The 13,504-nt window shown below is 47.2% G+C and overlaps 2 protein-coding genes across 2 annotated transcripts; one reads left to right on the top strand and one right to left on the bottom strand.

The window, feature by feature from the left end:
- Window positions 1-189: 189 nt before the first annotated feature.
- Window positions 190-7,691, bottom strand: ehhadh (enoyl-CoA, hydratase/3-hydroxyacyl CoA dehydrogenase). The gene is made up of 7 exons (XM_084478755.1): window positions 7,369-7,691; window positions 6,993-7,096; window positions 6,628-6,806; window positions 6,438-6,549; window positions 6,113-6,217; window positions 3,113-3,454; window positions 190-2,155 (listed from the first exon to the last, which is right to left on the bottom strand). The coding sequence occupies exons 1-7, from the start codon at window positions 7,440-7,442 to the stop codon at window positions 933-935; spliced, it is 2,139 nt and encodes a 712-aa protein (XP_084334881.1). The 5' UTR covers window positions 7,443-7,691; the 3' UTR covers window positions 190-932.
- A 2,101-nt stretch (window positions 7,692-9,792) lies between these two features.
- On the top strand, window positions 9,793-13,007 carry LOC311358420 (UPF0524 protein C3orf70 homolog A-like; the record flags this gene model as incomplete). The annotated part of the gene is made up of 2 exons (XM_084478440.1): window positions 9,793-9,964; window positions 12,340-13,007. 2 exons carry the CDS (start codon window positions 9,793-9,795, stop codon window positions 13,005-13,007), a joined length of 840 nt encoding a protein of 279 aa, XP_084334566.1.
- Window positions 13,008-13,504: the final 497 nt, after the last annotated feature.

Raw genomic sequence — 13,504 nt, 5'->3', positions numbered from 1 at the left:
CATGCCCCTAAACCTAGCCAATGTAGTCTATTATAAAAGTGCTTTAAGTATTTTTTTTGATGAACAAATTATAATTAACAATAATAATGAATAAACTAAACTACCTAGAAAACAACTTCCATTTGATTCATATGGTAAGCCATCACAAATTACCATTTTAAAATGACCTGCAAACACATGACTTATTCATCAAAGGTTTACTGCTTTTACTTTATTGACCGTTAGGCCTATGTATTGATTCAAACACACATCACAGAAATTATATCATTAAACAAAGAGTTGTTATGGATATTTGCAAAGGCAGTGTCGAAAGCTATGGCTCATTGCTTCAATATTTAAAAAACAGCTGCAGCTACCTAATTAGTTCATCCATTCACCCACACAAAAAGGACTAAAGGTAGACGTCAATGCAGCACAAGGCCTGTAGGACTAAAGGTAGAAGTCACACTTTGTGAAAAGACATGGCGTCTGGGCTGGATTCACCTCCCAGGCTACTCAGCTCCCAGCTCCCAGCCTGGCTGTGGGGGCAAAGTACGTTCTTTCAGAGAGGGAGGGATTCCGAGCCCCCTCGCAAGGGAGCAGCATTGGTTCAGGCCACATGGGTGTAGAGCGAGAGGAAGGAGGGACTTCCGAGAGAGATAATGGCTTGATTTGCAGATGTCTTCTTGTCGTTGCTCTTCTCATCTTCTTGGTCCTGTTAACTGTTGTACACTTCTCACATGGTGATTAGGAAGGACCTGATTACTGGCATTAATTACGATGTAGGGAGTAATTACCCATTGGCTGGGTAGCATGCATTCACATCATGTGCTTGTCTTGCAACTGAACTAATTGACAGCAAAAATCACAGTATCAGACAAACTCCTCCCAGGACATTGGTAACCATCTTAATCAAAGGAAAGGTTGGAATGGCCGACGAAGAGGAGGGCGGTTTACAGCTGGCTCCGGTGCCCCTTGACCACCTCGCTCCACTTGTGTATGGGAGGGCTGCCGCTGGCAACCAGCCTCCTCAGCAGGCTGCAGGGCTGCAGGTGGGGGATGTCAGGGTGGGCCTTGTGGTACTGCTCCAGCCTTTCCAGGACTCGGACAAGGCCCACCTGGGCTGCGTAGAACATGGGACCTCCACGGTGCTTGGGCCAGCCGTAACCGAACACATAGATGGCATCGATGTTCTGGGGGCTGGCTGCTACTCCGTCCTCCAGGACGCGGAAGCCCTCGTTGATTAAGGCGTACAGGCAGCGCTCCAGCACCTCCTGCTGGTCGATGCGCCGTGCCACCAGGCCGTGCCGCGCCCGGTATTCCTCCAGGAAGCTCCGCAGCCAAAGGTCTGAGCGGGCGACTCTGCCCCCAGGCCTGTCGTAGCGGTACCAGCCACGGCCGCTCTTCTGACCGTACCGGCCTTCCTCACACATCAAGTCCCCCAGCGGGCTATACCTGTGGCCATGGCGGCTTCTCATTGGCTGACCTGCCGTGACACCAGGCCCCGTCAGCCCCTCCTCCTTCCTAACCCTCCAGCCGATATCCAGTCCCGAGAGGTCGGACATCTTGAACACACCCATTGGGAACCCAAATTCCTCCAACGCAGCATCCACCAGCTCGGGGGTGGCTCCTTCCTCCAGCAGGAAATAAGCCTGTTCCAGGTAAGGCTTCAGCATGCGATTGCCCACAAACCCCGGGCAGTTCCCCACTGCCACGGATACTTTGCCCATCCTCTTCCCCAGCTGCATGGCTGCAGCCACCGCCTGGTGAGAGGTGCGGGGCCCGCACACCACCTCCAGCAGCCTCATGACGTGAGCCGGGGCGAAGAAGTGCATCCCCAGTAACTGCTCTGGGCGGAGGGTGCAGGAGGCCAGGCGGTCGATGTCCAGGCTGGAGGTGTTGCTGGCCAGCAGGGCGCTGGGTTTACAGACGGCCGACAGCTGCTTGAAGATCTTCTCCTTAACGGCCATGTCTTCAAACACGGCCTCCACCACCAGGTCTGCTCCGGCTGCGGCCTGTAGATCAGCACTGTAGCTGACCCCCCCTCCACCTTTCAACATGCGGGTCACGGCTCGCTGGGCCTCGGCCAGCTGATGCTCTTGGGTCTCCACGGCGACGACGGACAGGCCTGCTCTGGCCAGCGCCACCGTGATACCTCTGCCCATGGTCCCGAGACCTGAGATCACACAAGGGTTAACCCTACAAACTACCCCTAACTAACCCCTGACCACTAACCCAAGCTCTAACTTACCCCTGACCACTAACCCAAGTTCTAGCTTACCCCTGACCACTATCCCAAGCTCTAACTAACCACTTACCACTCACCCAAGTGCTAACTAACCCCTGACCACTAACCCAAGCTCTAACTAACCACTAACCTGAGCCCTAGCTTACCCCTAGCCACTAACCCAATCCCTAACCATAACTAACCCCTAACCACTAACAAAAACCCTAACCTTAACTAACCCAAGCCCTAACATTAACTAACCCCAAACCAACTGTGTAATGTGCTATCCAACTGCGTAACCACGGAGACCCCTCGAGCCCTCATAGTTCTCCGTCGTGGTGCCGGATACGCAATGCAAGCGCTGCAGGCGCTGCCAGTGTTTACGTTGTGATAGTAGTCAAACCGGAAAAGTAATTCCGGAAATGATGTTTTTAGAGGACCAATCGCAGCCCTTGCCATCTCCGTTGTCGCTTGACGTGACGGACAATTAAAAAATATTTCATGCAGCCGGAGACGACGGAGAGGCTCTCCGACAGGCTCTCCGGCGACGTAGAGGGCTCTCCGTAACCAATGTACAGCACTTTACGCAGGAGTAAAAATTAGGCTTAACTTTTAGGGCTTTTAGGGCTGTAACCTAAAAGTCGACTAGTCGAATTGTCAAGGAACTGATTTAATAAAGTGTCTGTTGTTTCCTCAATGATGAGTGGGACTGAATGCAACGGCTCAACTAGGAGTCTAGAACTGTTAATTGATCAGTTGATTGAGATAATGTTTATTTGATCTAACTGAATTCAAGTCCCTCTACTCTGCTTTCTGAATGCGTTACTCAGGGGAGAGTTGACTATATATATACACTGATTATTGTATATATGCCTGTGTATTAAATACATCATGATGTATAGATACCGATCACTGCGGCTGTGCTGATTGGCTGGGCCCTGCATGTGTCCCAGCGGGCTCCCGTGGGCGTGGTCCAGCGGGCCGCGCCCCTCTCTGCGAAGAAGCAGTAGCGTGAGGCCTGTGCCTGGCCTGAGCTCATCAGGGTCCCCAGCAGCCTCCTCTCCAGCTCCATGCCCTCCTGGAAGGGCAGAGTGGCCGCCCCACGGACCGCCTGCACGCATGCCAGGGGGGCCACGGCGCCCCGGGCCCGCCCACGCACACGGCTCAGGGCCTCTTCGAAGAAAGCATCCATGTTCTCCAGGGGGGGGCACAGGCGGTTGCCAAGGCGACGGTCGTCCAGAGGTTTTCCTAAAAGAGGGGATGGGAGATAAATATAGTTATACTAATCCAGCCTTAGATCTTCTTTGTGTTTTTATTCAATGGGTCACAGAGGAGCCCGGGGTGATGCACGTATCATGTACCGAGGAACACAACAACACAGACAACCAGATAATGTTGTCCTATGATCCGCCTTTAAGTGATGGATAGGCTGGACCCTTAACTTAACCTATGACTTTAATATACAGGACTAGAACATGCCCATAATATACATTACTATAACATGAGTATAACGTACAGTGTAACATCATGTCGTTATAGACAGTGTTACAACATGTCTATAATTTACAGTGTTACAACCAGTGGCGGCTGGTGATACAAATTGTTGGTGGGGGCAGTAAAAGACAGGGGGTGTGGGGGTCCCCCCCAGAAAAAAAAAAGAATTGGTAGATTTGATTTCCTGTATTCTGGTGCATTTTGGGGATGGCCACTACCTATTACCTATTACCTACAATTCATTCAGATTCATAGCCTACATCCTGACTCGGAGGGCCTGGACAAGCTTACAAGCTTACCCATTGTTGTTATTATGATATTCAGGCAAATCATGATCACTGTCCTACAGCGTCCATTTTTTCTCAATGTCTATTTCAAATGCAGTTAGAAATATGGGACAGTTGCTTTATTTTGTTTATATGCCACAGGCCGAAAGACTAAATGAATATGTAACTTACTTGCTCCTTTTAAGTATAACATTGCTTGGGGAGTCCAATTCCTCCACTGAAATGGGTGGAAAGTACTTTTACAACTCTGCTAGTTAGCTATCTATCTCTTCTCTCTTCTATCGCTGCTGAGGGAGCTAGCCTATTTCATTGATTCGCTGAATTGTCCAATCATGTGGTGATAAAAAAATCTGAAAAACAACTCCATTGGTCTGGGGCGCACAAAATTGCGACCCATGGTGGAATTTTCATGCGCCAATGAAAAGCTGTCTCTGCTTGATGGACAGCAAAAGGTTTGCAAGCTCACATAGGCTGTGTCCCAATTCAGGGGCTGCATCCTTTGAAGGACACAGTCTATGAAGGTGTGGTCTTCGTAGCACGCAAAGGCCACACCGAAGGCCGAACAAGTGTTGTTAAATGAGACGGTCTAGCCTACAGAGCATTTCCAGATTGTGTAACCAGCCGTTAACGTCCTTTACCTTGCGTGACCACGCGCCGCTCCTGTCTCCTAGCAACCCTGACAGCTGCAGTTCAAACCAGACAGCGGAGGAGAAATATTATAATATAATATAATATATATAATATAATTTTATCTTTTATTGGAGGAATGGGAGAAGATTAACCGCCGGAGCCGGCGGGTGAAGAGGAAGAGAGGACGTTGGCTTAACGTTAATTAGTTTAACGTTATATGTCTAGCGTTAATGTCATCGAACTTTGACAATAAAATTACATATTTAAAATGGTCCCAACCTTACTTTTATATTAAAAAATGTTTTGAGTTTTGTCATTAAATATGTATTCGCTGCAGCTGCCGCTTCTGCTCTCTCCGCGCCATTTCTATAAAAAATCCAACGCGCAATGAATCTTGGGATACGTTGGGCCGTGAAGGATCCACCCGGTGGATCCTTCAAATCCAGGAAAAGAAGGCTGCATATCTCGGCCGCATTTGAAGGAGCCTTCGAAATGGGACAGCCTTGACGCGCCGTGACGTAAGCGGCCTTCAAATGCGTCCTTCGAAGGATGCAGCCCCTGAATTGAGACACAGCCATAGACATCATCGTGATTCATCGTTCCCCTGACTTGACTTATTTTGATTGACCGCATTTAAATGGTTGCTGGCAGTGGCAAGTACGGTCTATCAAACAATTAAACGAGGATAAACGCTATGTATTTTTTCGATTTATTTTGTATTTTTAATGGTTTATTCATCATAGTTGGCAGAAATATTCAAGTGAATATTTCATGGAGGGGCGGCGCTTTAGTGCCCTCTATTGACCCACTGCCACTGGTTACAACATGTCTATAATGCAGTGTTACAACATGTTTATAATGTACAGTGTTACAACATGTCTATAATGTAGTGTTACAACATGTCTATAATGTACATTGTTACAACATGTCTATAATGTAGTGTTACACCATGTCTATAATGTAGTGTTACACCATGTCTATAATGTAGTGTTACAGCATGTCTATAATGTAGTGTTACACTATGTCTATAATGTAGTGTTACAACATGTCTATAATGTAGTGTTACAACATGTCTATAATGTAGTGTTACACCATGTCTATAATGTAGTGTTACAGCATGTCTATAATGTAGTGTGTTACAACATGTCTATAATGTAGTGTTACAACATGTCTATAATGTAGTGTTACACCATGTCTATAATGTAGTGTTACAACATGTCTATAATGTACATTGTTACAACATGTCTATAATGTAGTGTTACACCATGTCTATAATGTAGTGTTACAACATGTCTATAATGTACATTGTTACAACATGTCTATAATGTAGTGTGTTACAACATGTCTATAATGTAGTGTTACACCATGTCTATAATGTAGTGTTACAACATGTCTATAATGTACATTGTTACAACATGTCTATAATGTAGTGTGTTACAACATGTCTATAATGTAGTGTTACACCATGCCCCTGGGGCGGTCTTTCACTCTTCACCTTCAACGCTCTGGGCGAACCTTACTGCGGCGTCCACCGTGTTCCCGTCCGTCACTCTGTCCAGCAGGCCCAGTTTCAAAGCCTCACCTGCGGCCACATGGCGCCCTGAGACACACATTCAACACTTGTTAAGATAACAGATTACTTAAGGTAACGGGTAATGTGTTTACCCGTAACAATCATATCAAAGTGTTTACCTGTAAGTTAACAATCATATCAAAGTGTTTACCTGTAAGTTAACAATCATATCAAAGTGCTTACCTGTAAGTTAACAATCATATCAAAGTGCTTACCTGTAAGTTAACAATCATATCAAAGTGCTTACCTGTAACGATCATATCCAAGGCAGCTCTAACTCCTATCAGCCTTGGTAAACGCTGGCTTCCCCCAGCACCAGGAAGTATCCCTAAAGACACTTCAGGAAGACCAACTCTGGCCTGGGAAGCACAACAACAGAGTCAAACCAACAAGAAAAATAAAGCAAATCAACACATAAGAGAGATGACTAAACGCACTTCAGAATGTCCGATGCGATAGTGACATGCCAATGCCAATTCAAGGCCTCCTCCCAGAGCGAATCCTTCAATGGCAGCCACCACCGGTTTGCCCAGGGCCTCCATGCACTCAAAGATCTCCACCAGATGAGGTCCAGATTCCAATAGCGATACATTTCCAAATTCCTTGATGTCGGCCCCTTTAACACACACACACACACACACACACACACACACACACACACACACACACACACACACACACACACACACACACAAATCATTGAGACATAGTAGATATTAGAAATGTCAAGAGAAATATATTCTAAATTACAAATGTTGGTCTATGCCAAGACTATATTTAATCAAATCTTTAATTGTCTGACCGCCGCAGAAGGTTCCGTTGTGCCCACAGAGAACCAGGGAGCGCACCAGTTGGTCGCTGGCCGCCGCTCTGACGGAGATGAGCAGACCTTCTCTCACCGCCGCTCTGCAGACAGAGGGACACAAAACAGCAGGTGTTCTGATCAATTCTGATCCTGTTGTATGCTGTTCTATTTCATTACGGATTCTTGGTTATACGAAATACCATACTTTCGTCATGCAACCATATTGGTGTTTGTATTTGAATCACGCGCCTCATGTATTGAAATAAATACACGCAGGCCGTCAACAGGTCCAGAAGGGAACAGACACGCTGACTAATCTCTTTTCTATCTCTTTACCGAACACCGATCAGAGGAAAGTGGGATTCCTGCTCACCTCAGTGCGTTTACCGGCGGATTCTGGATGGAAATCAACGCAACAGATCCCGAGACTATTCTGTATTGAGCCATGACTGTTCGAGGCTATCTTGAACTTTGTGTCCTGTACAATGAATACTCAGACTGTTTTAGGCTACCTTTAACCTCTCACACTGTTTGTTTACAAACGAGCCTACGATCCGTTGAAACCAGTTTCTGTTCTGTTCGACTCTTCCGGTCATTTGCTCTACGTCATAATGTGACTGGTCTTAACCCTGAACCCTAACAACTATAAACCCTAACCCCTTTAAACCCTGAACCCCATAGACCCTAACTCGTATTCCTGGGTCAAAGGGTCAAGGGAAAGAAAGACCACAGCTCCGGTAATGAAGCGCCCAGTCGTAGGCCTACGTCACACGGTGTGCTTCTTGTAGCACGGCCACTAGGTGGGTCCCTTGCACTAATTTATTTCAGTACAAACGGCCTGTGAAGTTCAAGTCCGTTATATTTGTATTAATCACAGTTCCAGTCTCGAAGGGCTTTACAGGCCATATATTTATGACACCTAGGCCTACTAACTCTAGCCCCCCGTAGAGTGGGGGATCCCTCCGTCCAGGGAGTGCATTGGGTGATTTTACAAACCCAGTGTTCCATTTCGTAGAGAATAAGTATGAACCACGGTGATGGGGGGCAGGCTGGTAAGCGGACAGACGTCTATTCCACCTCTCAGCCAGTTAGTCAACAGGATTAATGTGGTGAATTCTGTGTTTTCGTTAAGAGTCTAGGAGCTCTGTAATCCAGCAAAGAGTGCATTACACCAATCTAGACGAAATAAAAGATAAGAAAGCTTGTGAGGATTTTAATTCCAAAGGGCAGACATCATGTCGGTCGTAGGCATGGCGACGGACGGCAGCGTGGGGAGCACTCACCACACAACCAGTAAATGTTTCACAGCTGTGCTGGATGATGTCTTTACTACATTTGATCTATTATTTAGAAGGTCAAAAAATGACAATTTAAGATTCTGAATTCTGCTTGCCTAGTTTTCTTGATTTCGAAAACACATTGTTGCAGCATTTCATTTAAATGTAGGCTACAGAATCACACCATGAACTCCTTCCTACATTGTTTATCCAAGGCAGGAAAATATGAGAACATGAATAGTGTGCCATCACTCACACACACAGCTGGTAATGCTCTGATCAGCGCACACTGTGCACACTGTGCTGTCATCACAAACCGTGAGCCCTACAGATCTACATCTGCCTGCTGCCGCATCAGTAAACAGCCCTACTGTGACCCTGAGCCCTGCAGACAAATCCACTGGCAGCGTTGAGATTAACGCTGAAATAAGACCAACAATAACTCCACGGCCTGAGGTTGGCAGCACAACACATGTGGTTAAAATTGGAATTAAGTCCACATTTAAATGAGGTCTATAGGTAAATCCTATATCTAATAAATATATAATATAATATATTGAATAAAATATTGTCTAAGCCTCCAGTAGAGCTGTTTACACTGCTTTCATATGTACACACACACACACACACACACACACACACACACACACACACACACACACACACACACACACACACACACACACACGCACACACACACACACACACACACACACACACACACACACACACACACACACACACACACACATATACATACACACATATATATATTTATTTATTTATTTATAGGCCTACCTATAGATAGATGGCCTATATATATATATAAATCTATGTAAAGATAGATAGATGAACAAATCTGGCGTCACGTTAGGATGCTCTTCTGTGTGCTTCTCAGTGCCTGCTTCTGTCACTCACTCAGTGCTCATCATACACGTCATTTCCGCTGGTATAATGAGTGATGAGGCTACATCTCGTTGCACATCACCACAACATTTGAAAACAGTGGAAATGCTGACAGAACACGGCGGTGCGCACGGCGGCGCGCACGGCAGCGCGCACGGCAGCGTGCCCCATGCACGCTAACACCATGCACGCGGGCTCCTCCCGTTGGCTGCTGAGGCTGAGAGATGCTGGAGGACCGCGTCGGCTGGCTCGGATCACACGGACCAGCTTGGACCAGCTTGGATCACAGGGACCACACGGATCAGAAGTTGCTTTCTGCTCGTATGAACATGTCACCAGGACTTTGATATTTTGTCTTTATCTGTATCGCGGTTCTATTGTTCCTCGGAGGCTTCGTGCCTTTAGAGATTGATCTTAGATGGCATCAGTCTAGTCTCCGCAAAGTGCCACGTAGCAGGCCCGCTGTCTAGAAGGGGAACAGGAGGACTTTACGCACGGGCTGGCAATGCCGGACTGATCCTGACGGCTGGCTCAGGTCAGATACTCCTCGTTGAGGTCCTCTTCGGTGAGGTCCTCCTCGGTGAGGTCCTCCTCGGCGATTAAGGGATGTTGGCATGGCCGCCTCGGGAGCAGCGAAGAGCCTCAGGACCGAGAAGCTGGACGAGGCGCAGGCGTCGGCCAGGAGCTGCGCCGGCAGACCGGACTTCCTGCCGTGCGACGGACTGTCCGTCCGTCACGGAAAGTGCTTCAAGCTGCACTGGTGCTGTCACCTGGGCTGGTGCCACTGTGAGTGGATGTCCTCTCAAACATGAGGGGTCCTTATGATTTACACCATGGCTAGTCTACTTCTCTGGGACTATTGTATGCCTACCTAAAAGCGAAAAATTATACAGTGAAAGATGCATAACTTATGTTGTTATTTTAACTAATACGGGTAATGCTTTTAAATGAAACTACATAAAAACATTCGTTGGCTTCAGAGTGAAAGAATGGATCGTTTTCTGCTGTAAACTTTGCTGTGTTTTCAATGAAGCCCAGTGATGGGGCCCCGTGGTCGGCGGCCGTGGTGGGGGCCCGTGGCTCAGGGTTTATGGAGGCACACCTGCATATGAATGCATAATTGATTTGTCTTATTACATCTGCCAGGGCAGCTGCTCTACATAACATATATATATATATATATATATATATGGTCTAGTTGTGGTTGTGGTTAGGGCTAACCCTCTGGTCTAGTTGTGGTTAGGGTTAGGGCTAACCCTCTGGTCTCGTTGTGGTTAGGGTTAGGGCTAACCCTCTGGTCTAGTTGTGTTTAGGGTTAGGGCTAACCCTCTGGTCTAGTTGTGGTTAGGGCTAACCCTCTGGTCTAGTTGTGGTTAGGGCTAACCCTCTGGTCTATTTGTGGTTAGGGGTAGAGCTAACCCTCTGGTCTAGTTGTGGTTAGGGTTAGGGCTAACCCTCTGGTCTCGTTGTGGTTAGGGCTAACCCTCTGGTCTAGTTGTGTTTAGGGCTAACCCTCTGGTCTAGTTATGGTTAGGGCTAACCCTCTGGTCTAGTTGTGGTTAGGGCTAACCCTCTGGTCTAGTTGTGGTTAGGGGTAGAGCTAACCCTCTGGTCTAGTTGTGGTTAGGGCTAACCCTCTGGTCTAGTTGTGGTTAGGGTTAGGGCTAACCCTCTCGTCTCGTTGTGGTTAGGGTTAGAATGATAGGGCTAACCCTCTGGTCTAGTTGTGGTGTAAAACCATGAGTTGGGTTTACACTCCAAACACATTTCTTTGATTATACTACCCTTATACTATCTTAGGGGGTATGTCTATGTTTGATGTGGGTCAAACTAATTGTAAAGCATATAGGCCTAACTTAAAATAGAACGGATCAACCATCCCCTTATTTATAGGGATAACGGAGCAGCTATTCTTCTACATGTACCCGATCACACATTACCCTTAGAAATAGCTGAAGCAACTCCCCCAATCCCTGACAATTAAAGATTTACCTGAACTCAACTAATAATTCATAGCATCTGAAAGATGGAAGCCTCAAAATGAAAACAATCCACTAGATGTGATTCACATTTGCTCTTGGGTTTTTGTTTGGATATATTGGCTGAGTAATGTAACCACAAGAAAAATTGCTTTTAAACATGTATTCATTAAAATAATTATTTTTCATAGTTCATTCAAAATACTACTTTGCCTTAAGAAAAAGCTAAAGTGTGTTTAATAACAATTATATATTATAGTTTCATCCATAAGGAGTTAAAGGTGCTGAAGGTTAAATTTAAGATTATTTTTAGTGTAATTTATTTGTGTAATTTCATAGAAATGGCATATCCATTCTTCAGCTATTAGTGAGAAATGCCTTGTGAGGATGACTGTGTCTCTAGAGGACTGTGTTTCTAGATGACTGTCTTTCCAGATGACTGTTTCCACATGACTGTGCTTTTAGATTACTGTGTTTCCAGGTGACTGTGTTTCTAGAGAACTGTGCTTATAGATGAATGTGCTTCTAGAGGACTGTTTCTAGATAACTTTGCTTCTAGGGGACTGTGCTTCTAGAGGACTGTTTCTAGAGAACTGTGCTTCTAGAGGACTGCTTCTAGAGGACTGTGCTTCTAGAGGACTGTTTCTAGAGAACTGTTTCTAGAGGACTGCTTCTAGAGGACTGTGCTTCTAGAGGACTGTGTTTCTAGAGGACTGTTTCTAGAGGACTGCTTCTAGAGGACTGCTTCTAGAGGACTGTGCTATTAGAGGTCTGTGCTTCTAGAGGACTGTGCTTCTAGAGGACTGTGTTTCTAGAGGACTGTGCTTCTAGAGGACTGTGCTATTAGAGGACTGTGCTTCTAGAGGACTGTGTTTCTAGAGGACTGTGTTTCTAGAGGACTGTTTCTAGAGGACTGTGCTTCTAGAGGACTGTGCTTCTAGAGGACTGTGCTTCTAGAGGACTGTGCTATTAGAGGACTGTGCTTCTAGAGGACTGTGTTTCTAGATGATGGTGTTTCTAGATTACAAGGTTTCCAGGCGACTTAGCCACAGCTTTGCCATACAGAGAAAACCTTATGAGCGCTGAGACGTCTTCTCTTGTCGCCGGGGACCACCACTGACCACCTTTAGAGGGGAATTCAACCATCATGTTTATTTCTGATCCCTGTTTCCTCTCATTCAGGTAAATATGTGTACCAGCCCATGACGAGCGTGTGCCAGCTGCCCAGCACTGTGGTCCCCCCCGCCTCCACGGACCACAGTGCCACCATGGAGCTGTCCGTCTCTCTGGCCGAGCGCTTCCTCAAGCTGGCGCCTTGCTTCCAGTCGCCGCCACACCTCCAGTCACCACGGTACTGCGTCATCGCCGATCTTTTCGTTGACGACTACATCGTGAAGCGCATCAATGGCAAGATGTGCTACGTACAGCGCCCGCCTCCGCTCCCGGACCAGCCCCACCCCTTACCTCCTTCCACCGACCCGTCTGTGCCCGGGACCCGTCCCCCGCCGGCACCCGGGACTCCGCCCCCCCCCTTGCCCGCCCAGGCCCCTCAGACATCCTCCGACCCGGGACCACTGGGGCCCTCCGGCCCCGCCCCAGAGCCCCACGGCCCGCCAGACCAGCTAAAGGGCCCCTGCTCTTCGCCCTCCAGCTCAGAAGACTCGGGCATCAACGCCCTGGACGTGTATTGCCTGGAGTCTTATGAGGAGGATGAAGAGGAGGATGAGGCAGATGAAGATGAGTTGAGCACGGATGGAAACTCCAGCCTTTGGGATCAGGACGAGTGCTCGCTGCTCTCTCCCTCCAAATCCATGATAGAGATCATTGAGAAGATGGAGACCACTGTGTGACTCCATGGAAGGACGCACTGCCAGCCTGTAGGGAGGCACCACCACCAGGGAACACTGCACGGCCTGATGATTTGCAACCTGGATGCCTACAGACGAGCAGGAATAGCAGGAATCTTTAGGTTTTTCTCAAATCTTCCCACACAAACACTTCCCTTACCCCCCATGACTCCCTATCTTCCCTAAAGGAGTTAAATGTGTCTAACCCTAGCCTTTATCTTCCCCAAAGGAGTTACGGGTGTCTTACCCTTACCTTAGCCCTTATCTCCCCTAAGGGAGGTAGTGTGTTTTACCCTAGCCCTTATCTCCCCTAAGGGAGATAGTGTGTCTTATCCTAGCCCCTATCTTCCCTAAGGGAGATAGTGTACCCTTACCCTCATCAAACACATGCTCAGTGCACTCATGGAACATTTTCATGATGCTCAAGACACACAGAAACAAACACAGAGCATGATGTAGGACCGGGAAGATAATTAACACTTGACATCAAGGGGCCATGG

The sequence above is a fragment of the Micromesistius poutassou genome, assembly GCF_964030765.1.
Source record: "Micromesistius poutassou genome assembly, chromosome: 14".
Lineage (NCBI taxonomy): Eukaryota > Metazoa > Chordata > Actinopteri > Gadiformes > Gadidae > Micromesistius > Micromesistius poutassou.
This window is presented reverse-complemented; position numbering and strand designations above follow the sequence as displayed.

Bases quoted from the DNA above. Each gene is read 5' to 3' on its own strand.
- ehhadh (XM_084478755.1), bottom strand. From the start codon at position 7,442: ATGGCTCAATACAGAATAGTCTCGGGATCTGTTGCGTTGATTTCCATC. The intron at 6,807-6,992 runs GTCAGACAATTA...TGTGTGTTAAAG, and splicing joins CAACGGAACCTTCTGCGGCG to GGGCCGACATCAAGGAATTT. The intron at 3,455-6,112 runs GTGAAGAGTGAA...CCCCTCTTTTAG, and splicing joins GTTCGCCCAGAGCGTTGAAG to GAAAACCTCTGGACGACCGT.